We start from the raw sequence: 26,927 nt of genomic DNA, 5'->3' as shown, positions 1-26,927 counted from the left end.
ATACCTGAAATCTTGCATGTGTATGAGACAAAAAAAAAAAAAAAAGACACCAGCAATCCTACCATCATGTAAAACAATTACAGGCTTCAGTTTTACACTCACTTGGCAGGACGGTAGTACCTCCCTGGGCGGTCGCTGTCTACCAACCGACTACCTAGGGAAGCCCCCATATATATATATATATATACAGTGGACCCCCGGTTAACGATTTTAATCCGTGCAAGAGGGCTCATCGTTATGCGAAATAATCGTTATGCGAATGAATTTTCCCCATAAGAAATAATGGAAATAAAATTAATCCGTGCAAGACGCCCAAAAGTATGAAAAAAATTTTTTTTTACCACATGAAATGTTAATTTTAATACACACAAACTGAAAAAGGCATGCACAATTACATGACACTTACTTTTATTGAAGATCTGGTGATGATTGATGGGATGGGAGGAGGGGAGAGCATTATCTTCTTACTGTTTAGAAGGGGAATCCCCTTCCATTACGACTTGAGGTAGCAAGTCCTTTTCTGGGGTTACTTCCCTTCTTCTTTTAATGCCACTAGGACCAGCTTGAGAGTCACTGGACCTCTGTCGCACAACAAATCTGTCCATAGAGCTCTGTACCTCCGGTTCCTTCAAGACTTTCCTAAAATGGGCCATAACATTGTCATTGAAATAGTCACAAGCACGGCTTGCAACAGCTGTGTCAGGGTGATTTTCATCTATAAAGGTTTGCAGTTCAACCCACTCTGCACACATTTCCTTAATCTTTGAAGTAGGCACAATGGATTCCACAACTGGCATAGGCTTCTCAGGGTTAGCCCCAAACCCTTCAAAATCTTTCTTAATTTCCATACTAATTCTCACCCTTTTTACCACAGGGTTGGCACTAGAAGCTTTCTTGGGGCCCATGGTCACTTATTTTCCAGAAACAGCACCGAAAACACTGTAATAATACGAAATATTCCGAGTGTATGCTTGGATGTTACCGCGGAGGCTGGCTGGTAAACAATGGGACGGCCGGCACATGTGAGGGCACATTGGACGCGTCTCGGACGAAAATCGGTATGCGGGTTTTTAATCGGTATGCGCGGCAAAAATTTTGCGATAAAAGTAATCGTTATGCGGAAAAATCGCTATGCGATGCCATCGTTATGCGGGGGTCCACTGTATATATATATATATATATATATATATATATATATATATATATATATATATATATATATATATATATATATATATATATATATTTTCAACAAGTTGGTCGTCTCCCACCGAGGCAGGGTGACCCAAAAAAGAATATATATATATATATATATATATATATATATATATATATATATATATATATATATATATATATATATATATATATATATATATATATATATATATATATATATATATATATATATATATATATATATATATTTTAAACAAGTCGGCCGTCTCCCACTGAGGCAGGGTGACCCAAAAAAGAAAGAAAATCCCCAAAAAGAAAATACTTTCATCATCATTCAACACTTTCACCACACTCACACATTATCACTGTTCTTGCAGAGGTGCTCAGAGTACAACAGTTTAGAAGCATATACGTATAAAGATACACAACATATCCCTCCAAAGTGCCAATATCCCAAACCCCTCCTTTAAAGTGCAGGCATTGTACTTCCCATTTCCAGGACTCAAGTCCGACTATATGAAAATAACCGGTTTCCCTGAATCCCTTCACTAAATATTACCCTGCTCACACTCCAACAGATCGTCAGGTCCCAAGTACCATTCGTCTCCATTCACTCCTATCTAACACGCTCACGCACGCTTGCTGGAAGTCCAAGCCCCTTGCCCACAAAACCTCCTTTACCCCCTCTCTCCAACCCTTTCGAGGACAACCCCTACCCCGCCTTCCTTCCCCTATAGATTTATATGCTTTCCATGTCATTCTACTTTGATCCATTCTCTCTAAATGACCAAACCACCTCAACAACCCCTCTTCTTCCCTCTGACTAATACTTTTATTAACTCCACACCGTCTCCTAATTTCCACACTCCGAATTTTCTGCATAATATTTACACCACACATTGCCCTTAAACAGGACATCTCCACTGCCTCCATCCAACCGTCTCCTCGCTGCTGCATTTATATATATATATATATATATATATATATATATATATATATATATATATATATATATATATATATATATATATATATATATATATATATATATATATAAAAAATGTTGTAGGTAGTAGGTTGGTAGACAGCAACCACCCAGGGAGTTACTACCGTCCTGCCAAGTGAGTGTAAAATGAAAGCCTGTGATTGTTTTACATGATGGTAGGATTGCTGATGTCTTTTGTCTGTCTCATAAATATACAAGATTACAGGCATGTCTTGCTACTTCTACTTACACTTAGGTCACACTACACATACATGTACACATTTATTTATACACACTCATCTGAGTTTTCTTTGATTTTATCTTAATAGTTCTTGGTCTTATTACTTTTCCTTTTATATCCATGGGGAAGTGGAATAAGAATCTTTCCTCCGTAAGCCATGCGTGTTGTAAAAGTCAACTAAAATGCCGGGAACAATGGGCTAGTAACCCCTTTTCCTGTAAAGATTACTAAAAAGAATAAGAAGAAAATTGTCAAAGTGGGAAGTCTGAATGTGCATGGATGTTGTGCAGATGATAAGAAAGAGATGATTGTGGATGTTATGAATGAGAAGAAGCTGGATGTCCTGGCTTTAAGTGAAACAAAGCTGAAGGGGGTGGGAGAGTTTCAGTGGAGAGGAATAAATGGGATTAGGTCAGGGGTTTCAAATAGAGTTAGAGCTAAAGAAGGAGTAGCAATAATGTTGAAGGATAAGCTATGGCAGGAAAAGAGGGACTATAAATGTATTAATTCAAGGATTATGTGGAGTAAAATAAAGATTGGATGTGAAAAGTGGGTTATAATAAGCGTGTATGCACCTGGAGAAGAGAGAAGTGTAGAGGAGAGAGAGAGATTTTGGGAAATGTTGAGTGAATGCATGGGGAGTTTTGAATCAAGTGTGAGAGTAATGGTGGTTGGGGATTTCAATGCTAAAGTGGGTAAAAATGTTATGGAGGTAGTAGTAGGTAAATTTGGGGTGCCAGGGGTAAATGTAAATGGGGAGCCTTTAATTGAGCTATGTGTAGAAAGAGATTTGGTAATAAGTAATACATATTTTATGAAAAAGAGGATAAATAAATATACAAGGTATGATGTAGCACGTAATGAAAGTAGTTTATTAGATTATGTATTGGTGGATAAAAGGTTGATGGGTAGGCTCCAGGATGTACATGTTTATAGAGGGGCAACTGATATATCGGATCATTATTTAGTTGTAACTACAGTTAGAGTAAGAGGTAGATGGGAAAAGAGGAAGGTGGCAACAACAAGTAAGAGGGAGGTGAAAGTGTATAAACTAAGGGAGGAGGAAGTTCGGGTTAGATATAAGCGACTATTGGCAGAAAGGTGGGCTAGTGCAAAGATGAGTAGTGGGGGGGTTGAAGAGGGTTGGAATAGTTTTAAAAATGCAGTATTAGAATGTGGGGCAGAAGTTTGTGGTTATAGGAGGGTGGGGGCAGGAGGAAAGAGGAGTGATTGGTGGAATGATGAAGTAAAGGGTGTGATAAAAGAGAAAAAGGTAGCTTATGAGAGGTTTTTACAAAGCAGAAGCGTTATAAGAAGAGCAGAGTATATGGAGAGTAAAAGAAAGGTAAAGAGAGTGGTGAGAGAGTGCAAAAGGAGAGCAGATGATAGAGTGGGAGAGGCACTGTCAAGAAATTTTAATGAAAATAAGAAAAAAATTTGGAGTGAGTTAAACAAGTTAAGAAAACCTAGGGAAAGTATGGATTTGTCAGTTAAAAACAGAGTAGGGGAGTTAGTAGATGGAGAGATGGAGGTATTAGGTAGATGGCGAGAATATTTTGAGGAACTTTTAAATGTTAAGGAAGAAACAGAGGCAGTAATTTCATGCACTGGTCAGGGAGGTATACCATCTTTTAGGAGTGAAGAAGAGCAAAATGTAAGTGTGGGGGAGGTACGTGAGGCATTACATAAAATGAAAGGGGGTAAAGCAGCTGGAACTGATGGGATCATGACAGAAATGTTAAAAGCAGGGGGGGATATAGTGTTGGAGTGGTTGGTACTTTTGTTTAATAAATGTATGAAAGAGGGGAAGGTACCTAGGAATTGGTAGAGAGCATGTATAGTCCCTTTATATAAAGGGAAAGGGGACAAAAGAGACTGTAAAAATTATAGAGGAATAAGCTTACTGAGTATACCAGGAAAAGTGTACGGTAGGGTTATAATTGAAAGAATTAGAGGTAAGACAGAATGTAGGATTGCGGATGAGCAAGGAGGTTTCAGAGTGGGTAGGGGATGTGTAGATCAAGTGTTTACATTGAAGCATATATGTGAACAGTATTTAGATAAAGGTAGGGAAGTTTTTATTGCATTTATGGATTTAGAAAAGGCATATGATAGAGTGGATAGAGGAGCAATGTGGCAGATGTTGCAAGTATATGGAATAGGTGGTAAGTTATTAAATGCTGTAAAGAGTTTTTATGAGGATAGTGAGGCTCAGGTTAGGGTGTGTAGAAGAGAGGGAGACTACTTCCCGGTAAAAGTAGGTCTTAGACAGGGATGTGTAATGTCACCATGGTTGTTTAATATATTTATAGATGGGGTTGTAAAGGAAGTAAATGCTAGGGTGTTCGGGAGAGGGGTGGGATTAAACTTTGGGGAATCAAATTCAAAATGGGAATTGACACAGTTACTTTTTGCTGATGATACTGTGCTTATGGGAGATTCTAAAGAAAAATTGCAAAGGTTAGTGGATGAGTTTGGGAATGTGTGTAAAGGTAGAAAGTTGAAAGTGAACATAGAAAAGAGTAAGGTGATGAGGGTGTCAAATGATTTAGATAAAGAAAAATTGGATATCAAATTGGGGAGGAGGAGTATGGAAGAAGTGAATGTTTTCAGATACTTGGGAGTTGACGTGTCGGCGGATGGATTTATGAAGGATGAGGTTAATCATAGAATTGATGAGGGAAAAAAGTGAGTGGTGCGTTGAGGTATATGTGAAGTCAAAAAACGTTATCTATGGAGGCAAAGAAGGGAATGTATGAAAGTATAGTAGTACCAACACTCTTATATGGGTGTGAAGCTTGGGTGGTAAATGCAGCAGCGAGGAGACGGTTGGAGGCAGTGGAGATGTCCTGTTTAAGGGCAATGTGTGGTGTAAATATTATGCAGAAAATTCGGAGTGTGGAAATTAGGAAAAGGTGTGGAGTTAATAAAAGTATTAGTCAGAGGTGGTTTGGTCATTTAGAGAGAATGGATCAAAGTAGAATGACATGGAAAGCATATAAATCTATAGGGGAAGGAAGGCGGGGTAGGGGTCGTCCTCGAAAGGGTTGGAGAGAGGGGGTAAAGGAGGTTTTGTGGGCAAGGGGCTTGGACTTCCAGCAAGCGTGCATGAGCGTGTTAGATAGGAGTGAATGGAGACGAATGGTACTTGGGACCTGACGATCTGTTGGAGTGTGAGCAGGGTAATATTTAGTGAAGGGATTCAGGGAAACCGGTTATTTTCATATAGTCTGACTTGAGTCCTGGAAATGGGAAGTTCAATGCCTGCACTTTAAAGGAGGGGTTTGGGATATTGGCAGTTTGGAGGGATATGTTGTGTATCTTTATATGTGTATGCTTCTAGACTGTTGTATTCTGAGCACCTCTGCAAAAACAGTGATAATGTGCGAGTGTGGTGAAAGTGTTGAATGATGATGAAAGTATTTTCTTTCTTTTTTGGGTCACCCTGCCTCGGTGGGAGACGGCCAACTTGTTGAAAAAAAAAAAAATATAAATGTTATTTCTGTAAGGAATGAATAGCTTGTCTTAACTCAACCCTTACCAAAACTATATCCCCACCTGCTTTTAACATTTCTATCTTTATCCCATCAATCCCGGCTGCCTTACCCCCTTTCATTTTACCTACTGCCTCACGAACTTCCCCCACACTCACAACTGGCTCTTCCTCACTCCTACAAGATGTTATTCCTCCTTGCCCTATACACGAAATCACAGCTTCCCTATCTTCATCAACATTTAACAATTCCTCAAAATATTCCTTCCATCTTCCCAATACCTCTAACTCTCCATTTAATAACTCTCCTCTCCTATTTTTAACTGACAAATCCATTTGTTCTCTAGGCTTTCTTAACTTGTTAATCTCACTCCAAAACTTTTTCTTATTTTCAACAAAATTTGTTGATAACATCTCACCCACTCTCTCATTTGCTCTCTTTTTACATTGCTTCACCACTCTCTTAACTTCTCTCTTTTTCTCCATATACTCTTCCCTTTGTCAACTTAATAACAATAACACTAGGAATACTAAAAAAATATTATGATAGAGAGAGAGAGAGAAAAAGGAATTTGTTATTTCATCTCCACAAACTTGTATGTAATGAAGAAGTCTCTATTCTGTAATGTTTATTACTGTTCAGAATTTTTACTATACTGCATTAACTGAATACTTGTAGGTTATGAGACAGCACGATCCTTGGCTTACCATGGTTGCACTGTGGTCTTCGCATGTCGTGACCTAACAAAGGCAGAGGCAGCTATTGCTCGCATCCAGAAGCAGAGACCCAGCTCCACTTGTCATGCACTACAGGTGGATCTTGCATCACTCACAAGTGTGAGAATGTTTGCACACACATTTTCGGTTAGATTTGGGTAAGTATATAATATGAAGAGATTCAGGGGAACTGGTTAGCTGGACTTGAGCCTTTGAGGTAGGAAGTACAATGACTCCACTGAAGAGGGGGTGGGGATCTTGCAGTTCTGAGGGTCATTGGAATGGCAAGACAGCCGTTGAATAAATGATGGTTAATGTGCTTCCTCTTTATGGGTCACTCTACCTTGGTGGTAGATGGTCAGTGTAAAAAAAATCAAATTGTGTTCCTATTTTATTCTTGTAGTTATTATTTTTTTCATAACTTTAAAATTATCATAATAAATTAGTTTTGTACATTCAAATTCTAATCCTACTAGCAATAAAATTCTCCCATATTCTTATGCCAAGAAATAAAATGCATTTGCATAACTTAAAATTTTTACCTGAAGTATCATGAATCAGAGAAAATGGTCCTTTAATATCTAGGAATGACATTTAAACTGTCATAAGTTCATACACAGCCACAGCTTGTAATTGTCTTTTCAGCCGGTGTGACGTATTATTATTAAATGCAGGAGTGTTTGGACTGCCTCACACTTTAACAGAAGATGGACTGGAAACTACATTCCAGGTCAACCATTTGTCTCAGTTCTACTTGGCCCTGTTGCTGCAGCCTTTACTTGTGCAGTCCACGCCTGCAAGAGTCATCTTTGTCTCCAGTGAATCTCACAGGTTGGTTTGAATTATTAGTCTCATTTCTGACCACTATACATTGACTACACCTTATTAAAATAAAATCAGAATGTGAATTTGAGAGAACAAGTCGCTGAAAATGAAGTAAAGGAAGCCACAAAAAAAAATGGTGAGATAAGTATGTAATAATAGGGCTTGAGTTAAAAGAAATAAGATTTAGGAAATGCTTGTATGTTACAGAGGGTGGAAATAAGGAAATTTACAAGTATAGTTTTTATTAAAACATGTGTAGACTGGAAGAGAACAGTGGATGATGATGGGTATTGATTGAATGAAAATGTCGTAAGCATTAGAATAAAGAAACAATATCGAAAAAAAAGAGGCGTGTGTATAACAGTAGATAATGTATTAGTGGCTTGAGCATCCAGCAAACTTGTGTGAACATATTAGATCAGTGATTGGAGACAAGTAGCTTGTAATGCATTTGTTATTGGGGTGTGAGCAAAGTATCATTTACACAGGCTGAGTCAGATGCAGGGGATGTTACAGAAGTTTTTGTGTTATGCCTGTGTTTTCTGTTGTAGTTATCAAGGAAGAGTTTCAGAGGAGGGTTTACGTTGGAATGATTGTCCTGTGCATGTGGTGGTCACAATAGTATGAGTGCATATTTTGTATATTAAGTAAGTTAAGATTTTGAAGAATGGGGGAGTGTGTTGTCTGGCACTGGAATGGGTGATCGTTCACACAGCTGATTTTTGTTGAGATATCAATGGTTTTAAGTGATTTGATGTAGCAAATCCCCCAGGCACAAATACCTTAAGTGTAGGTGAGGTAAGGATAGATTAGAGAGTAGTACAGTGCAAGTAGTGCTGTTTGAGGTGCACAATAACATACAGTGGACCCCCGCATAACGATCACCTCCGAATGCGACCAATTATGTAAGTGTATTTATGTAATTGCGTTTGTACGTGTATGTTTGGGGGTCTGAAATGGACTAAACTACTTCACAATATTCCTTATGGGAACAAATTCGGTAAGTACTGGCACCTGAACATACTTCTGGAGTGAAAAAATATCGTTAACCGGGGGTCCACTGTACATAGCTTGGAGAGGATGATTACTGCAGCACTATGATGAGATCTGACTAGGTGGTCATTGTTCTAGGCCGGGGGATGGCATGGACCTGCTTCGCATGGGTCAGTAGGCCTGTTGCAGTGTTCCTTCTTTCTTATGTTCTTATTATTGGTATGACATCTTTTGCTTTGAAATTTCTTATAACATAATTTATTATCCTACCCTTGGCTACCTTTTATTGTATTGTGTTTTCAAAATGATAGATCTTCCACATTATTTCTTGTACCTCTTCCCACCAGACTGTGAAAAAAATCTTAACCATCCTTGAATCACTGCAGTGAAAATGAAAATTACTGAAAACTGTGTAAATATGTAATAAAAGAAACAAGGTGGTAGAGGGTATTTATGATAAATAATAGAGGATTATTAATATGCACAGAACTGCCTTAAGTCATAATAGCCAGGCAAATAAGAAAATTGATGAATACATATGTAAGTTGGGACTAGAAAAGTTCCTTTTATCTTCATTAAGTGGTTTTTTTTTCCAAAGAATTGTATTTTTACAGATTTGCTACCTTGAATACTGAAAATATTTCAGAAGACCTGCTGTCACCTTCACACAAATCATCATATACTTCCATCATTGCATATTGTAACACAAAACTGTGTAATGTTCTCACTGCATTAGAAATGCAGAGGAGATTTGGTAAGTTATTTTAGATTTTATGTATTAATTTATCTTCCATTATTGTACTTAAATATATACAGTAGGGCCCCGCTTTACGGTGTTTTGCCTTATGGCGTTCCACTAATACGGTTTCAAATTATGACGAAAACTTACTATACGGCTAGCGGTCTTTCTAATACAGCACGCCCCACCCAATTTGTTTACATTCTCTGTGAGCACATCTCTCTATTATGTCTGGAAATTTTCCAAAATTTCAAGTGTTTTAAGGTTATTGCATACTTTATATATACAGTACTGATAATTATACGTACGTACTTAGAATTCTTCCTCGGTAAGCCATGCATATTGTAAGAGGTGACTAAAATGCCAGGAGCAAGGGGCTAGTAACCCCTTCTCCTGTATAAATTACTAAATTTAACCCCTTGACTGTCGCAACCCCCAATCCTGAGGTGTCTCCTGGTGTGGCAAAATTAAAAAAAAAAAATAAATAATTTTTTCTTATGAAATGATAGAGAATCTTTTCCCAACTGTAATGACACCAAAAGAACGAAATTTAATGGAAAACTGACAGAATTACGCTCTCGCGAATTTAGCGACCTCGGCGATATATACAAATCGGTGATTTCGCCCACTTTGAGGCCTATTTTTGGCTAATTCCATTGTTCTAGTTGACCAAACTCATAGCTATTTCTTTAGAACTCCACTTTCTCTATCGATTGAGTTCAAGAAACTGCCCATTTACCGATTTCAACTACCCAATAACGTGTTCAGAAATTTACAATTTGGCCAATTTCATGAAAATTAAAAAATATGACAATTTCAAAATAAGGTCCAGAATGAACAATGCAAACATTCCTGGCTTTAAAATAACATTTTCTTTGTTCATCAGTCATGTCTCCAGGCCCCTCTGATATTACCCTTGCTTTCTATTTTGAATTTTTATTCAAACAAAAAATAGATTTGTTATGCAGACTACTGCAATACTGTAATAATTGTACAAATAATGTCAACCCATTCATGACTGCATATTAAAATGGCTAGTTGGACATTTATTGGACAATGACATCATTTGTTTACTTTTGAACATCGGCAAAACTCAAACATTTTAAACCCTACTTTGAGCTCCATTTCCAGGTTCTTTTTATAGTAAAAGCACTCAAAATCACCTCTATTTCTATAATGTGTTTTCCATTCTATCAACTGAGACCAAGAAAACGAGAATACAACCATAAATACTATATGAAAATAGACCACAAATTTGGCATTTTAATTAAAAAAACGGCCGGAGTTTTTTTTTTTCTCATTATGCACTGCGTGCTGCAGAATTTTTTTTATGTGGTGCATACAGACCCATTCTCTCACATGTGGGCCTACCAGCTTTCTCCTGCTTGATTTGAAGCCACTAGAATTTATGAGTATATATACATCAAACACGGTGGCTCGTAAGACGTATATATACGACCGAAACAGTCAAATGGTTAAAAAGAAAAACTTTTGTTTTTCTTTTTGGGCCACCCTGCCTTGGTGGGATATGGCCGGTTTGTTGAAAGAAGAATTATACTTATTAGTGTCGTGGGGTGACATATGTACCTGTACCGAAATATACTTACACAGTGTTGGTGTGCAGATACACGTTAAAATCACTAAGAGTCTCTTTACTCATGATGCCACATAATCTCTTGGGTGCATTAAATGTCGTATATTATGTTAATATAGACATTTCCATTAATCCATCTGTATGTTTTTCAAAATTATATAATAAACACGCTGCATAATGTATAAACATGATACATACACCCACAGTATAAAAATTGACATCAATATAAGATATGTTTACCAAGCGGTTTGTAGGAGTGTCAGAAGAATTACATTTTCTCTAGTCAAACACCAGTTACTTACTGTAGAAAAATACTCCTTTTGTATGCCTCCACTCTATCTATAGCTATTCACAATTCTTGTGGGTTTAGTGCTTTGTTTTATTATGATTATAATAATAATGATATGTAATAACTTGTAATAATAATAATAGCAGCTTGTCAGAGCATCATTCCTTCTAAAAATGATGCTACATGAGAATGGAAGTATTGGTCTTTTTTTTTTATTCTACTATACCACTGTGGAGACAACTTGTACACAATGTAAGGTGTTTGTATGAATGTGTATCAACCATAACCAGATGCATTTGTTTCATAAGTACTCTGCAGTCTGTCATCTTACTCATTCTCTCTCTCGTTTATTCATTATTATCTTGCTTACTCACCTATCACCCTACATTAAGACTACAAATGTTTTAAGGTAAGTAATGAGTGTGCTGTATATGCATTTTATCACTCTAGGGCACTTTAAATGTAGTAGGTGGGGTGGCCAGGCGGGCTACCATACCTCCCACATGACTTTCTACAAATAAATACTTTTCACCTCTCACCCTGCATTAAGACCATTATGACTACAAATATTTTAAGGTTGAAGATTGAGACACTTATGCAGCATATGGGAATCTTTATTCAGGAAATGTTTCGCCACACAGTGGCTTCATCAGTCCAATACAAAGAGGAAGGCGTAAGGAGAGGAGGAGTATGAGGTAATCAGTCCCTCAGCCTGGAGTCGATGTGTTCAGTCCATCAATCTTGTAGGTTAGTAATGAATGTACTGTATATGCATTTTATAACACTAGGGTGCTTTAGCATCGTAGTATATCATGTGTGGGTGGGGTGACCAGGAGGGCTACCATACCTACCCACACCTGACTTCTTACAATAAATACTACTCATCTTTTGCTCTATATTAAGACTACAAATATTTTGAGGTAAATAATGAGTGTACTCTGTGTGTATTTTACTTTTTATTGCCTTTTAAAGCCTAGTTCTGTTGCTAACTTAATATATATTAGTGTAAATTTGTTATCTGGCATTTAGTATATGCATTTTTAAGTGGGAAAAAAATGGCGTTGTGTTTTCCGGCGATGTCTGCTTTGCAGTGGTAGCCTGGAACTTAACCTGCCATATAAGTGGGGCCCTACTGTATATATACTCTAGGTATTTGGTTATGTTCTAATTTATATTTTCTTAAAAAAAAAAAAGCCAAGAAGTCAAGTTTAGTCATTTGAGAGAGCAGTCAACTAGAAAGGGCACTTAAAGGCTAAAATTATATTACATTCGTGAGGGAATGCAAAACCCATAAGCATTCAGTTTTGATCCAGGGAATGGGAAGTAGGTCTGATTCCTTGGATGGAGAGCCTCACACCAGCTGCAAAATTCATTATTTTATGAAGTTGCTGATGAGGGGCTCTCAATAAAAGGAATTAAATCAGTCATCCTGTTCTTTGAACTAAGTCTGAATGCTTTTCATTCCCCCAGGCACTCTATGACTGCTGTGTGTTTAGCAATCCTCCACAAATGTAATAATATGAAGTTGGTGCAAGTAGTTTTTTCAAAATTAGCTATGAAAATCAAAATACATTTCAGGTGACCAAGGCATCAACTGCTATGCAGTGCACCCAGGAAATGCTGTGTCAACATACCTTACCCGGCACTGGTGGGCCTATCGCCTGCTATATGCTGTAGTTCGTCCATTTACAAAATCTTTGGTAAGATCCGTCAAGCCAACTTTATTTGTACATGTATTAATATATGTATATTCTGCATGTTAATGCTGGAGAACTAAACTAACCTTTTCACTGTTGTGACCCCTGAAATTAAAAGTTTGACAGTGTGGCAATTACCCCCCCCCCCCAAAAAAAATTATCTTTTGAAATGGCAGAGAATCTTTTTCTGAATTATTATTATTATGGGGGAGTGCTAAATCCGTAGGATCATACAGCACCTGTGGGAGGATGTGAAAGGTATTCAGGCTAAACTCAGGGAACTGGAGCAGATCCAATTCCCTAGATCAAGTGTCCCTCACCAGCATCAGGGAACCTCCCTTGAGGGGTCTAAATTACAGTGGACCCCCGCATAACGATGGCATCGCATAGCGATTTTTCCGCATAACGATTACTTTTATCGCAAATTTTTTGCCCCGCATACCGATTAAAAACCCGCATACCGATTTTCGTCCGAGACGCGTCCAATGTGCCCTCACATGTGCCGGCCGTCCCATTGTTTACCAGCCAGCCTCCGCGGTAACATCCAAGCATACACTCGGAATATTTCGTATTATTACAGTGTTTTCGGTGCTGTTTGTGGAAAATAAGTGACCATGGGCCCCAAGAAAGCTTCTAGTGCCAACCCTGTGGTAAAAAGGGTGGGAATTAGTATGGAAATTAAGAAAGATTTTGAAGGGTTTGGGGCTAACCCTGAGAAGCCTATGCCAGTTGTGGAATCCATTGTGCCTACTTCAAAGATTAAGGAAATGTGTGCAGAGTGGGTTGAACTGCAAACCTTTATAGATGAAAATCACCCTGACACAGCTGTTGCAAGCCGTGCTTGTGACTATTTCAATGACAATGTTATGGCCCATTTTAGGAAAGTCTTGAAGGAACGGGAGGTACAGAGCTCTATGGACAGATTTGTTGTGCGACAGAGGTCCAGTGACTCTCAAGCTGGTCCTAGTGGCATTAAAAGAAGAAGGGAAGTAACCCCAGAAAAGGACTTGCTACCTCAAGTCCTAATGGAAGGGGATTCCCCTTCTAAACAGTAAGAAGATAATGCTCTCCCCTCCTCCCATCCCATCAATCATCACCAGATCTTCAATAAAAGTAAGTGTCATGTAATTGTGCATGCCTTTTTCAGTTTGTGTGTATTAAAATTAACATTTCATGTGGTAAAAAAAAATTTTTTTCATACTTTTGGGCGTCTTGCACGGATTAATTTTATTTCCATTATTTCTTATGGGGAAAATTGATTCGCATAACGATTATTTCGCATAACGATGAGCCCTCTTGCACGGATTAAAATCGTTAACCGGGGGTCCACTGTATTATTATTATTACAATCAAAAAAGAAGCGCTAAGCCACAAGGGCTATACAGCAGGGGTCTAAAGATAATGACACTTATGGAATTATGCAGGATTTTTTTTATTTTACTTAAAATTGGTCAAATTACTGATTCTGTGCACTTTGTAGCGTAGTTTTGATAAGTTGAATGGGTGGTTTCTTGGCCTCAGTTGATAATACATAAGGCAGTCTAGTGAAATAGCTAAGAATTTGGTAGCATTGGTTTAAAATAGGACTCAAAGTCGGCAAATTCGCCAATGTGTAAATTACGCCCAGACCGCTAACTCTGAGCCTGCATAATTCTGAAAGTTTTCAATTAAATTTCATATTTTTAGTTTTATCTTCAGAAAAAGATTCTTTACCATTTCATTTTTTTTTTTTTTAAATGTGGAGACAGAACTTTTAATTTCAGTCTGGACAGTAATAAAGGATCAATCCAAGGAATTGGAACTACTCTCCACTTCCTTAGATCAAAACTCGTATGGAGCATACAGTAAAAGCAGTAGTTGTATAAGGTGTCTTTACCTGAAGACATGATTTATTATATTCATGGAGAAAAGCTTAACCCATAGGGGTCATAGTGTCTGGGAAATGGGAGGCAGTCAGGTTTGATACAGGGAAGGAGAGAGTAGTTCCAGTTTCCGAGATCAGCAATATTAACATTAAGGTACTCCTGCTGCAAGGGGGATAAAAAAAAAAAGTGTCAATTTACCCTTTGGCTTAAACCCCAATACTCCCTTACAATAAAAGATAATATAAGGGTTCTTCACTATGTAATACATGCATCTCAGGCCCATTGCTTAATCAGTTTATTAACACTTAATTCCACGAGAATTTTTAAGTTTACTGATCAAATATGCTGAATATATATTATATATGAAATTATTGATACAGATGGAACATGGCATGTCAGCCTTAAAGCTGGGAGAAACCTGTAATTTAGTACTTCACTGCTGAATTTTTGTTTATTATGAAAAATGTAGTTAACTATGTTCTACACAGCCATGATTGCACATTCGAAAAAAATAATTTGTGATTACCGTTAAATTTTGTCTAAGCTCAGTTTCAGATGCCATATTTTTAAAATACAGTATTGCTTCAACCTCGTTAATATTCATAAGCCTTTCTAGAAAAAAATATCTGGCATGAGAGATCCAGGGAGCACATTTTGAATGAAATCCTATTATTAGTTTACAATTTAGGGATCTTGCATTAAGTTAAGAGTATGAAGGGTACTACAAATAAAACTAATCACAGGTGACCCCTCAGTAAATATGTTGGATAATCAGAGAATGCAAATTTGAGAGTTACTGTACATTATAAAAGTACTGCTGTACTTTGACTATTTAATGTATAATTTTTGCATTTCAATTTTGCTTTTAATGCATTTACTAGCATTTTTTTTTTCCAATAATGTTATTTATTTTCTTCCATAGCAGCAAGCTTGTGCAACAAGTGTATATTGTGCAGCAAGTGTAGATATCTCTAGGTTTGGAGGTATCTATGTCAACAATTGTGTGCCCTGTCTGCCTTCACAGTCATCACTTGATAGTATATTATCAAACCGCTTGTGGATAACCTCTCTCTCAATGATAGAGCATGTACTAGGTAGAAGAGCATTCAGTATGCAACCCCTCAGCAAATGCAATGAACAGAGTCCAAATAATAAAGGTGAGAAATTCTCTAATTTGGTCACAATAGGTGTTTTGTGACTTTAAAAGAAAAGGGGAGAGAGGGCATTTATTATAAATGCTTACAGTATACCATTCTACATATATACCTCTCTTGTAATGAAAGAGGGAAAAAGCAAGCCAAGAGAATAACTATTTAAGCAACAGTTACACTGTACATGCAAGTGGTTGCAGTTTTTTTTTGATCCTCAAAACTGGCAAGAACTGAGGCAATGTAACCAGATTGGCTTTTTTTTTTTTTTTAACCCAAATTCACATGGTTAACCACAGCTAAATGATATTCATAGAAAATAATAAAAATCATAAGGGTCACAGTGATAACCAAATGTTAAACTAGGCATTTAAGAAAGTTGCATTAAGTATAGGGTTTAGCACTTCTTTTTGATTATAAATGGAGAGTTAGAGGTATCGGGAAGACGGAGGGAATATTTTGAGGAATTGTTAAATGTTGAAGAAGATAGGGAAGCTGTGATTTCGTGTATAGGGCAAGGAGGAATAACATCTTGTAGGAGTGAGAAAGAGCCAGTTATGAGTGGGGGGGAAGTTCATGAGGCAGTGGGTAGAATGAAAGGGGGTAAGGCAGCTGGGATTGATGGGATAAAGATAGAAATGTTAAAAGTAGGTGGGGATATAGTTTTGGAGTGGTTGGTGCTAATATTTAATAAATGTATGGAAGAGGGTAAGGCACCTAGGGATTGGCATTAGCAGAGAGGATGCATAGTTCCTTTGTATAAAGACAAAGGGGACAAAATAGAGTGCAAAAATTATAGGGGAATAAGTCTGTTGAGTACACCTGGTAGTGTATGGTAGTCATTATTGAAAGAATTAAGAATAAGATAGCAGATGAACAAGGAGACTTTAGGAAAAGTAGTGGGTGTGTAGACCAAGTGTTTACAGTGAAACAGTTATTTTTTTTTTTTATTAACACACTGGCCGATTCCCACCAAGGCAGGGTGGCCCGAAAAAGAAAAACTTTCACCATCATTCACTCCATCACTGTCTTGCCAGAAGGGTGCTTTACACTACAGTTTTTAAACTGCAACATTAACACCCCTCCTTCAGAGTGCAGGCACTGTACATATAGGTGAACAGTATTTAGATAGGGGTAAAGAGGTTTTTGTGGCATTTATGGATTTCGAAAAGGCATATGACTAGGGGGGCAATGTTGCAGGTGTATGGAATAGGAGGTAGGTTTCTGAAAGAAGTGAAGAGTTTTTAAGAGGATAGTGAGGCTCAGGTTAGAATATATAGGAGGGGAAGAGATTATTTCCCAGTAAAAGTAGGCCTTAGGCAAAGGTGTGTGATATCACTGTGGTTGTTCAATATATTTATAGATGGGTTTGTAAGAGAAGTGAATGCAAGGGTCTTGGCACAAGGTGTGGGGCTAAAAGATAAAGAATAACACAAAATGGGAGTTGTCACAGTTGCTCTTTGCTGATGACACTGTGCTTTTGGAAGATTCTGAAGAGAAGTTGAAGAGGTTGGTGGATGAATTTGATAAGAGTATGTAAAAGAAGAAAATTAAAAGTGAATATAGGAAAGAGTAGGGTGATGAGGATAAAAAGATTAGGTGATGAAAGATTGGATATCAGATTGGAGGGAGAGAGTATGGAGGAGGTGAATGTATTCAGATATTTAGGAGTGGACGTGTCAGCAGATGGGTCTACGAAGGATGAGGTGAATCACAGAATTGATTAGGGGAAAAGGGCGAGTGGTGCACTTAAGAGTCTGTGGAAGCAAAGAGGGGAATGTATGAGAGTATAGTTATACCAACACTCTTATACGGGTGTGAAGCATGGGTGATGAATGTTGCAACGAGGAGGAGGCTGGAGGAAGTGGAGATGTCATGTGTGAGGGCAATGTGTAGTGTGCATATAATGCAGAGAATTCGTATTTTGAAAATTAAGAGGAGGTGTAGGATTACCAAAACTATTATCCAGAGGGCTGAGGAGGGGTTGCTGAGGTAGTTCAGACATGTAGAGTGAATGTAACAAAACAGAATGACTTTGAGAGTGTATAAATCTGTAGTGGAGGGAAGGCAGGGTAGGGGTCGGCCAAGGAAAGGTTGGAGGGAGGGGGTAAAGGAGGTTTCGTGTGCGAGAGGCTTGGACTTCCAGCAAGCATGCTTGAGTGTATTTGATAGGAGTGAATGGAGACAAGTAGTTTTTAATACTTGACATGCTGTTAGAGTGTGAGTAAAATAACTATTTATGAAGGGATTCAGGGAAACTGGCAGGCCGGATTTGAGTCCTGGAGATGGGAAGCACAGTGTCTGCACTGTGAAGGAAGGGCGTTACTGTTGCAGTTTTATAAATGTAGTGTAAAGCACCCCTCTGGCAAGACAGTGATGGAGTGAATGATGAAAGTTTTTCTTTCTCAGGCCACCCTGCCTTGGTGGGAATTGACTGAGGTGTTAATAAAAAAAAAAAATAGTTTAAGTATAGTATTAGGCACCTTAGTATCTGTGGAGGATTAATGAACAGTCTAATCATAGCAGTACTGTATTTCCTTAATTATTTCTATAGTAAACTCAATTTAAGACTATTGGAGGGTCACAACACCCATCCAATGTTACTAATAGATTGTCCTGCCTATCAGAGTGTACATACAAATCACATCCAATGTCTCAACTGTTCCAACACTTTTGGTGAAAGTCCCAAATTTTATGTAGCTGAAGCAATCTATTGCACCAACTCTGATTTAAATTCTGCTTGTGTTAGCCCCTACCCCTATTAACCCTTAACTTTACATACCCCTATCTCCCACTAAATTGTCCTTTGCATATTTCTACTTTAGCTCATCTCCACAGCAGTATGACCTTAAAGGTTTAGCACTTAATTTAATGATAAGTGAGGAGAGTGGGTGACAGGTAATGGCAATAGTGGAGAACATTTCTTTTTGCTGTGATCAAAACGGATAAATCTGTAATCAGTCAGTTGACCCGGCAGATTTTGTCCCATATTTCTGAAGTATATTAAATCAAGGATTTCTTGTACAGTACTGTACCTAGAATATATCTGGCCATTGAAGTCTTGTTGCACATGTAAGTACATACTGTAGTATAGCATACATTAAAAGTAAATGAAGCATTTAAATTTTTTGTTTCTTCTAGCTAGTGATACATGTTAATGAAAGCTAATACACATACTTGACTCTGCAAATCAAGTTCCACCTCCCGGTCTCTTCAAACATTAATTAACAGAAATTGTAATACTAACAGACTACCTGGACCTATGAGGTAATGAAAGTGTGTTCTTATATTGTTTAATCTAATTGTCATGAACACCAGAGTGGCCTATTTGTCTGCTCAAGATGACAGCCAGAATTGACCACCACTATGGAAGGGCATGAGCTACAAATCTCAGACAAACAGTAAGACTAGGTCAGCCAGGAAAGATAATTATTATAATCAAAAAGAAGTGCTAAACCACAAGGACTATCAGGAAAGATAAGAGCTGCACATTCCTAGCCCCTCCAAGGAGGCTCTTTGATGCTGGTGAGCCCTTGTGGCTTAGCGCTTCTTTTTGATTATAATAATAATAATAATTTGATGCTGGTGAGGAGCTATTGATCTAAGGAATTGGACCTGTGCTCCCATTGGTCATGAGATGTTGGATCTGTCTTGGGGCATTAGTGGTGTTATAGAGCATTATAGCTTACTTCTGTAGTGTTTTTGAGTGTGTTCAGGGCATTGAAGTTCTACTTCTCAAGGAAGAAAATAGGAAAACTGAAATTTGTCTGTAAAGTATAGCATTGAATGTGAGGTAGTTAGGGTAAGTGAAGGGAAGCAGGTTGACAGCAGTTACAAGTGGGAAGTAGTTCCCATTAAAGGGAGAAACATTAAGTTGAGGAAGGTTAAAGGAGCAGAATTGAAGGTAGGAAATTGCTTTTCTGTTCTCCAGGATGATTGTACTTTAGTGGTTAGTGAGGATAAAGGTACCACTAACTCCTCTGCTAATAAAGGGAGGAATATCCTTGTGGTCGGTGACTTGCAGGTCAAATATATGGACCATGCCTTCTATAAAAGATAAGAAGGTTAGACAGAGGGTATTTCCACTGGTAACTCCACCTACCACTGCTTCACATCTGTCTGCAGTATACATTATAACCTACTCCTCTGTAGACATGCTGTATTTTTATCAAGGTTGATGGACTGAACAGACTCCAGGATGAAGGAATGATTATCTCAAATTCATTTTCCACCATTCTTTCTATTGGACTGAACCAGTTACTGGGTGGCAAAACATTTCCAGAATAAAGATACCCATTTATACGAATTATATTTACTGCTAACTCATAAATAGTACATATTCCTGGACTGAAAATCTTGATACCCACAAGGATACTTTGCATACAGGAGAGCCATGATGAATGAAATATTACTGTAGTGGAATCTGACAAGGATACATATAGGACCCTATATTGTTCCTAGTGTATATTACTGACTTGGCAACAGAAATAAACTACTTACTCATCTTTGAATATGAAGCTAAAAAAAAAATGAGAAGACAGCATGATAAGCTGACAGGGAGTATGTACATTCTGGATGGATGAAAGAAGGGTTAGAAGCCATCATCCCAGAAAGTGTTTGGAGAGAGTGAAAAGGTTTGAGCAGTATAGGAGCTTAAGCATCCAGCACATGAGTCAGAGCCATATCGAAGGAACTGAAGGAGTTGAAATTTCATGACCATTGCCAGACTAGGCTCAAAATTTCAGACATTTTGAAGTACAGTATCTCAAAATAAAAATAAAAAATTTTTTTTTAGTTTGGAAATTGGGAGATGTGGAGGAAGGATTGTTGAGATGGTTTTGGTCATTTAGAGGATGGAGCAAAATAGGATGACTTGGAGGGTGTACAAGAGGCTTGGAGATACAGCAAGCATGTGTTGAGCGTGTTAACAGTGAATGGAAAAGAATGGTGCAGTTCCAAAATTATTATAATCATAACTAAGTGCTAAACTCATGAGGGTTTAACACTTCTAGAAGCTATTTGAATTGTGATGTACACACACAGCTATTAAACGAATTAAAGTAGATCTTTCTTTCTTTGAGTCACCCTACCTTGTTGGGAGACAATATGATAAAAAAAAAAAAAAAGGTGAAAAGCATTCAAGAACTTTGAAAGAAACTAGTTTAAAATACTCCTTACCTTTATGGACAACCTCTCGAGTAGTATGCAGCACCAGTGATGAACCTTCACACAGTAATGCACTAGAAGGTACAAGGATATTCACAGTGCTGCTATGAAGAAAGAAATATTAAGGCTGTAGCATACAAAATAGCCCTGGGCATAGTAGTAGTAGTAGTAGGAAAGGATAGACCCTTTACCAGAGAGAGTGATGGCATGGTTAGAGATTACACGCCCAAATGAACAATAAGGTTATCAGAAAACGCTTCTCTGATATATTAGTAGTAAAGAGGTGGAATTAACCAAACAATGAAACATTGTAAGCAAATTCTATGCAGGGGTTTAAAAATAGGTGTGATAGGAAGGGCCTGTTTTACATAGTTAAACTGAAAGTTATGAAGCAGAACCAAGAAATCAGAGGTTATCCCACCAACTCGAGTAGGAAATTACACACATGCATATCACTAAAACATAATTACACGTGTGCACATAAATTTTAATTCAAACTTAGCTGTATTCATTCAGATATTTTAAAATGCAATCAATTATTGCAGTATAGGAAATTACAAGTTTCCATTTGTTAAACTTCTTACCCGAGGTTTATTTTTAAAAAATCTGCAAGTATTATACTATGTTTAATCAGGTAGGCTTTTGTTACCTACATTCTAGACTGCAATATTCATACCGTACCAGGATTATTTTATATGCTATAGTATACAAAAAGATTTAACCCTTTGACTGTCACAACCCCAAATCCCGAGGTGTCTCCTGGTATCGAAAAAATTTTGGAAAAAAAAAAAAAAAATCTTATGAAATTATAGAGAATCTTTTCCCAATGGTAATGACACCAAAAGAATGAAATTTGATGGAAAACTTATGGAATTACGCTCTCGTGAAGTTAGCGACCTCGGCGATGTTTACGAATCGGTGATTTCACCCACTTTGAGCCCTATTTTCGGCTAATTCCATTGTTCCAGTCGACCAAACTCATAGCTATTTCTTTAGAACTCCATTTGTTCTATCGATTGAGTACAAGAAACTGCCCATTTACCAATTTCAACTACCCAATAATGTGGTCAGAAATTTGCAATTTGGCCAATTTCACACAAATAAAAAATGCCAAATTTCAAAATAGGGTCCAGAATGAACAATGCAGACATTCCTGGCTCTAAAATAACATTTTCTTTGTTCATCAGTCATGTCTCCAGGCCCCTCTGATATTACTCTTGCTTTCCATTTTGAATTTTTATTCAAACAAAAAATAGAAGATTTACTGTTATGCAGACTACTGCAATATTGTAATTGTATAAATAATGTCAACCCATTCATGACTGCATATTAGAATGGCCAGTTGGACATTTATTGGACAATGACATCATTTGTTTACTTTTGAACATCGGCAAAAATTTAACAAGCATTTCCCCTACTTTGAGCTCCATCTCAAGGTTCTTTTCATAGTAAAATCAATCAAAATCACCTCTATTTCTATAATATGTTTTCCATTCTGTCAAATGAGACCAAGAAAACGAGAATACAACCATAAATACTATATGAAAATACACCACAAGGTCAGCATTTTAATCCAAAAACATGGTCGGAGTTTTTTTTTTTCTCATTATGCACTGCATGCTGCAGGATTTTTTAATATGGTGCATACTGATCACACAGACCCATTCTCTTACATGTGGGCCTACCAGCTTTCTCCTGCTTGATTTGAAGCCGCTAGAATTTTTGAGTATATATACGTCAAACACGGCGACTCGTAAGACGTATATATACGACCGATACAGTCAAAGGGTTAAGTTCTGCTAACCCATTTTTATGAAAACACTAGGTAAAACTCAAATGGTATCCTTGCCTCCAAAATGCTTAAGACCAGTGACATTTTTAATAATTTGTTTGGATAATAGTTTTCATTCAGAGGAGTTGTATGTTTGGCAAGGTTACTTCACTCGTACAATAATGAAACCAAATGGAAAATGGCTTATATGTGGAAAAAAAATGATAAATCCTTACATTAAATTCAAATGTAAAGAAGAGACAATGTCAATGAAAGAATTTATTACAAAAAGGCAATAATCTACCTCCTAGATTTACCTTTTAAGGTATTTAACTGGAAAAGCAAGAACTTTGTGATATTCATTTCTTATAATGAAATGAAATATTAGCATCACAAACTTAGGAACAGCTCCATTCTAAAAAATTTCCCCTGAATTATTCTTAGTAGGGAAAAAATTATGCTGGATACTAGACCCATGCACATAACTTTTAGAAAGCTGTAATTCCAACAAAAACATTTCCAATGTGTAATGCTTAGGTAATTTGTACTTGTGTGTGAACTAACTATAGCCAACAGCAGCACATATCGTAGCAGCAGTCTATCCATTTGGTACACCCTCAACGTGGAACCTTAGGATGAAAACTAACACAGTATTGTCTTGATGACGTGATGGCAAAGTAGAACCAAGAAAAATTCTTACAAAATTAATTTGTAAGGAAAATTTATTTTACAGTTGATAAAATATATAAAAATTTGATCTTAAATGTTCTTTAGCATTAAAACAAATTTAACCACAGCCATCATACACTTTGAAAATTTTTAAATACTTAAACTGCCAAAGTGAAATGAATATAGTAGTCTTACTTCTCACACATTAGCTTTTTTCTTGTATAAAAAAAAAAAAAAAAAAAAAATATATATGGTTCCAAGAAATCTCACAAATGCACTCACTCACCATTTCACAGGGCAGTGTTTTTAGTTGTATATAGAAGTGTGACTACCATCATTTTCACACTTAGTATAGATATTAACTGCATAGTCACTCCTACAGTTCTCATTACTGTAAATGTAATCATAACTATGAAGTAGTTAATTTCAATCATTTTTGAATTAGGCAAATCATGTCATTTGAATGTATGCACTTTAATTCGTCTGCATAGGAACACAAGCCAAGTCAGTGGCATTATTAACACGAATGAAGATGTTGATTTCTCTCTTGAATGTCAGAACAGTAATGCTGTGAGAAACACACTTGTGCTCAAGACATCACCAAAAGAGTTCACTCATCTGTAACCATGAGGTGATTCAAGCTAGTACAATAATGAAATCTCAAGATGGATTTTAAAATATATATATTAAAAAAACTTCTATGAAGTGTTTACCTTTGGTTTAAACCAACAAATAACAAAAACTCAAAATATGAGTATATATTCAAAAAATTTAATATCTTCAGTTTACACACAAAAACTATACCTCATAACTTCTACACCAATTCACAGTAATTGGTCTTTTATTACTCTGAGGTTATCAATTTATGGAAAAAAAAAATATGTAATTTATTTTGTATCCTTTCCATTATTCAGAAGAGAGGAGGTAGGTATTTACCAGGTCAATATAACTTCCAAAGCACCTTTCACAACTTACAAATGAATTGGGCGCTAAAATACTGTTCATTCATCTACCATCCAGACCCAATTAAAATACAAATTATAGTAGTAAGTTCACCAGATTACTTGGTAATGATTTAACACCAAACACCTTCTAAAGGCGTTTTAATTTCAATAATCAAATAAATGTTTCCGTACTAGCAAAACACCTTAGGTCACTTTGAAACTTTCTTCACCCTAAGGTTTCACTTTGACATAACCTAAAAACTTATAATGTAAGAGTAGGTCTGTAGGTCTTTAAGCCACATTTCACATCATTCAAAAGCAGTGAAACACTTGACAGTTCAAAATGACATTCACTTCTCACACCACTGAGGCATGATGCACAGGACCAGACTCCTGGTCATAAATTAAGTGTCCCATAAGGTCACTCTCACAAATGCTTAGCAATAATACCCTCCCTCCCTCCCTCCCCAAGTTCCCACCCTTCAAAATAAAATAGAAAATAAAAATCTCCTAAGCCAAAGTGGTCATTATTCACCATCACTTTTGAGTTTCTTTCCGTCCTGTGCAAGTTCATCATTGCCTGCTTGTTCTGAGGTTCTCTTCCAGCGTCCACATGATTGCACTTTCATATCTTTGAATTTCACAATGATGCAGGTCATATTGTCACAGCCTGTGCCATCCCCATGGGTGTCTGGTGCAAGGCAGTGATCAAACAGCTGAGGAATAAAGACAAAAGATGTAAAATTCTAAAAACATATTCTTTTGTGTACAGTAGGCACTCAATGCTAGGGTTGCACTTCTGAAAATTGGCTCTAAATTCAAATTAACATTATTAAAAGTGAATAATGTGTGAAATAAACAGAGGTGTGTTCCTTGGAGTTTGTTGATATGCAAGTGTGAGCTAATGTGGCCCTAGACAATACTGTATAAACATGAAGCAAACTGCTAGGACCATCACCTATAATTTCCAAGGCCTGTGATAAGCAGGTCGTTGCCTAAGTTTAGTGCATTCCTTCCACGGAACTCTTAAGGGAGATGCTCCAATTCTGGCGAGTTGCTCTTGATCCAAGGAACTAAACTTATCCTACCCTTGTACTGAACCTGAATGCCTCCCATTTCCCAGGTGCTAATAAGTTTAACACTTCCCCAATCCTTTAGGAAAAAATGAGCAGGGCATTCAATCCAGAAAAAAAAAAATGGGCAGATTATTTCTTTCAGAGAAAATGGGCAGGGATCAATAAGCACTGCTTTGGTGACTCAAAATTCCCAACAACCAACTGCACCTCAGTCAGCCTGAAGACCATAACTTACTATCCAACTTTCTTTTTTAAAAGAAGCAAAGTGACAAGAATGAATTTTATCTTACCTTCAATTTCTTGTTCTTCCTGCATATTGCTATAAAGTGTGCACAGATACTTGATGTGGCCCTACTAGGTTGAGGTGGATGGCTGTGGGTTATGATCATGTGATCAGCTGACGCACTTTTCCCACTGAACTGTTTAAACCTATCAAACAAACCAGCACAAATCGTACTCTTATTGTGGAGGATTTCTGTCCTCCTTACACATTATTTTGCATTAATAAGATTGTGTAGAGACTAAACCATTTAAATATCAAACCAACCAGCACTAAATGTTCATTCTTGTGAAGGCTTTTCAGCCTTCTTACACACACTTTTGTAGTACGATATGGCTTTCTGGTATACTATCTAACCACTAAGTTGCTTTCCTCATTCCACATTTTAACTTTTTCCCTTTCCCTATAAACAATCCCCTCACTCACTAGGCCCAAGCTACCATGAAGAAGGATTAATAAGAGCATTAAGTGATTTATAACAGGTGTAAAATACAGTATGTGTAAGAAAGAGATTGCACTGTGGATACCTAATAATGCTAATGTCACAATGGCAAATTGAGTCAGACAATATAACAAACAATTTCTTGTGTTTAAATTAAATGAGCCACATGATTAGTACAGGTCAGCCATCACTAATCTGGCATCACTGGGACCTGTAGTGTGCCAGATTACATAGTGGTTAGGTTAGAAAACAATTGACCTATCAATAGAGACTTTCTGCTACATCTTCCTCATTTTCATCACTGCTTTCTCCTCCACTGGCTTGCTGCTGTGAATTTACAACCATCTGCACAATATCTGAGTCAGTATAATGATGAAATTTGAAATTAGTGTAGTGTCTGATATGTGAAAGATGGCTAATGTAATTCCTATTTTTAAAGCAGAGGACAAGTTGTTACCGTCAAATTACCGCCCAATAAGCCTAACCTCAATTGTAGGCAAATTACTAGTCAATTATAGCTGAGATTATAAGAAGCCATCTGGATAAGCATAGCTTGATTAATGATACTCAACATGGATTCACGAGAGGCCGTTCTTGTCTAACTAATTTATTAACTTTCTTCAGTAAAGCTTTTGAGGCTGTTGATCACGATAAAGAATTTGATATTATTTACTTAGATTTTAGTAAGGCTTTTGATAGAGTTCCGCACCAAAGACTGTTAAAGAAAGTGGCAACTCATGGCATTGGGGAAAAGTGCTCTCGTGGATCGAGTCGTGGCTCACAGACAGGAAGCAGAGTGTGTCCATAAATGGGG

At 37.2% G+C, this 26,927-nt stretch overlaps 2 protein-coding genes across 4 annotated transcripts in view; one reads left to right on the top strand and one right to left on the bottom strand.

Moving 5' to 3' along the window:
* Wwox (WW domain-containing oxidoreductase) overlaps window positions 1–19,059 on the top strand; it is a 29,330-nt gene extending 10,271 nt beyond the window's left edge. The window contains exons 5-10 of one of the 3 annotated variants that reach the window (XM_053794226.2): window positions 6,578–6,773; window positions 7,261–7,446; window positions 9,048–9,187; window positions 12,634–12,755; window positions 15,540–15,774; window positions 18,907–19,059. In XM_053794226.2, coding sequence (XP_053650201.1) covers window positions 6,578–6,773; window positions 7,261–7,446; window positions 9,048–9,187; window positions 12,634–12,755; window positions 15,540–15,774; window positions 18,907–18,923 — 896 coding nt within the window. In that variant the 3' untranslated portion in view covers window positions 18,924–19,059. Of the gene's footprint in view, window positions 1–6,577; window positions 6,774–7,260; window positions 7,447–9,047; window positions 9,188–12,633; window positions 12,756–15,539; window positions 16,048–18,906 lie in introns of those variants that run through there. The other 2 variants (XM_053794225.2, XM_053794224.2) reach the window with 2 other exon arrangements.
* A 5,710-nt stretch (window positions 19,060–24,769) lies between these two features.
* Window positions 24,770–26,927, bottom strand: part of LOC128700782 (protein phosphatase 1G) — a 38,743-nt gene continuing 36,585 nt past the window's right edge. The window contains exon 8 of the mRNA XM_053794223.2: window positions 24,770–25,031. Within this exon, the coding sequence (XP_053650198.1) occupies window positions 24,843–25,031 (189 nt within the window). The 3' untranslated portion in view covers window positions 24,770–24,842. The remainder of the gene's footprint in view (window positions 25,032–26,927) is intronic.

Source organism: Cherax quadricarinatus, chromosome 56, assembly GCF_038502225.1.
Source record: "Cherax quadricarinatus isolate ZL_2023a chromosome 56, ASM3850222v1, whole genome shotgun sequence".
NCBI classification, from domain to species: domain Eukaryota; kingdom Metazoa; phylum Arthropoda; class Malacostraca; order Decapoda; family Parastacidae; genus Cherax; species Cherax quadricarinatus.
Note: the sequence above shows the minus strand (reverse complement) of the source record. Positions and strands in the feature narration are given on the sequence as shown.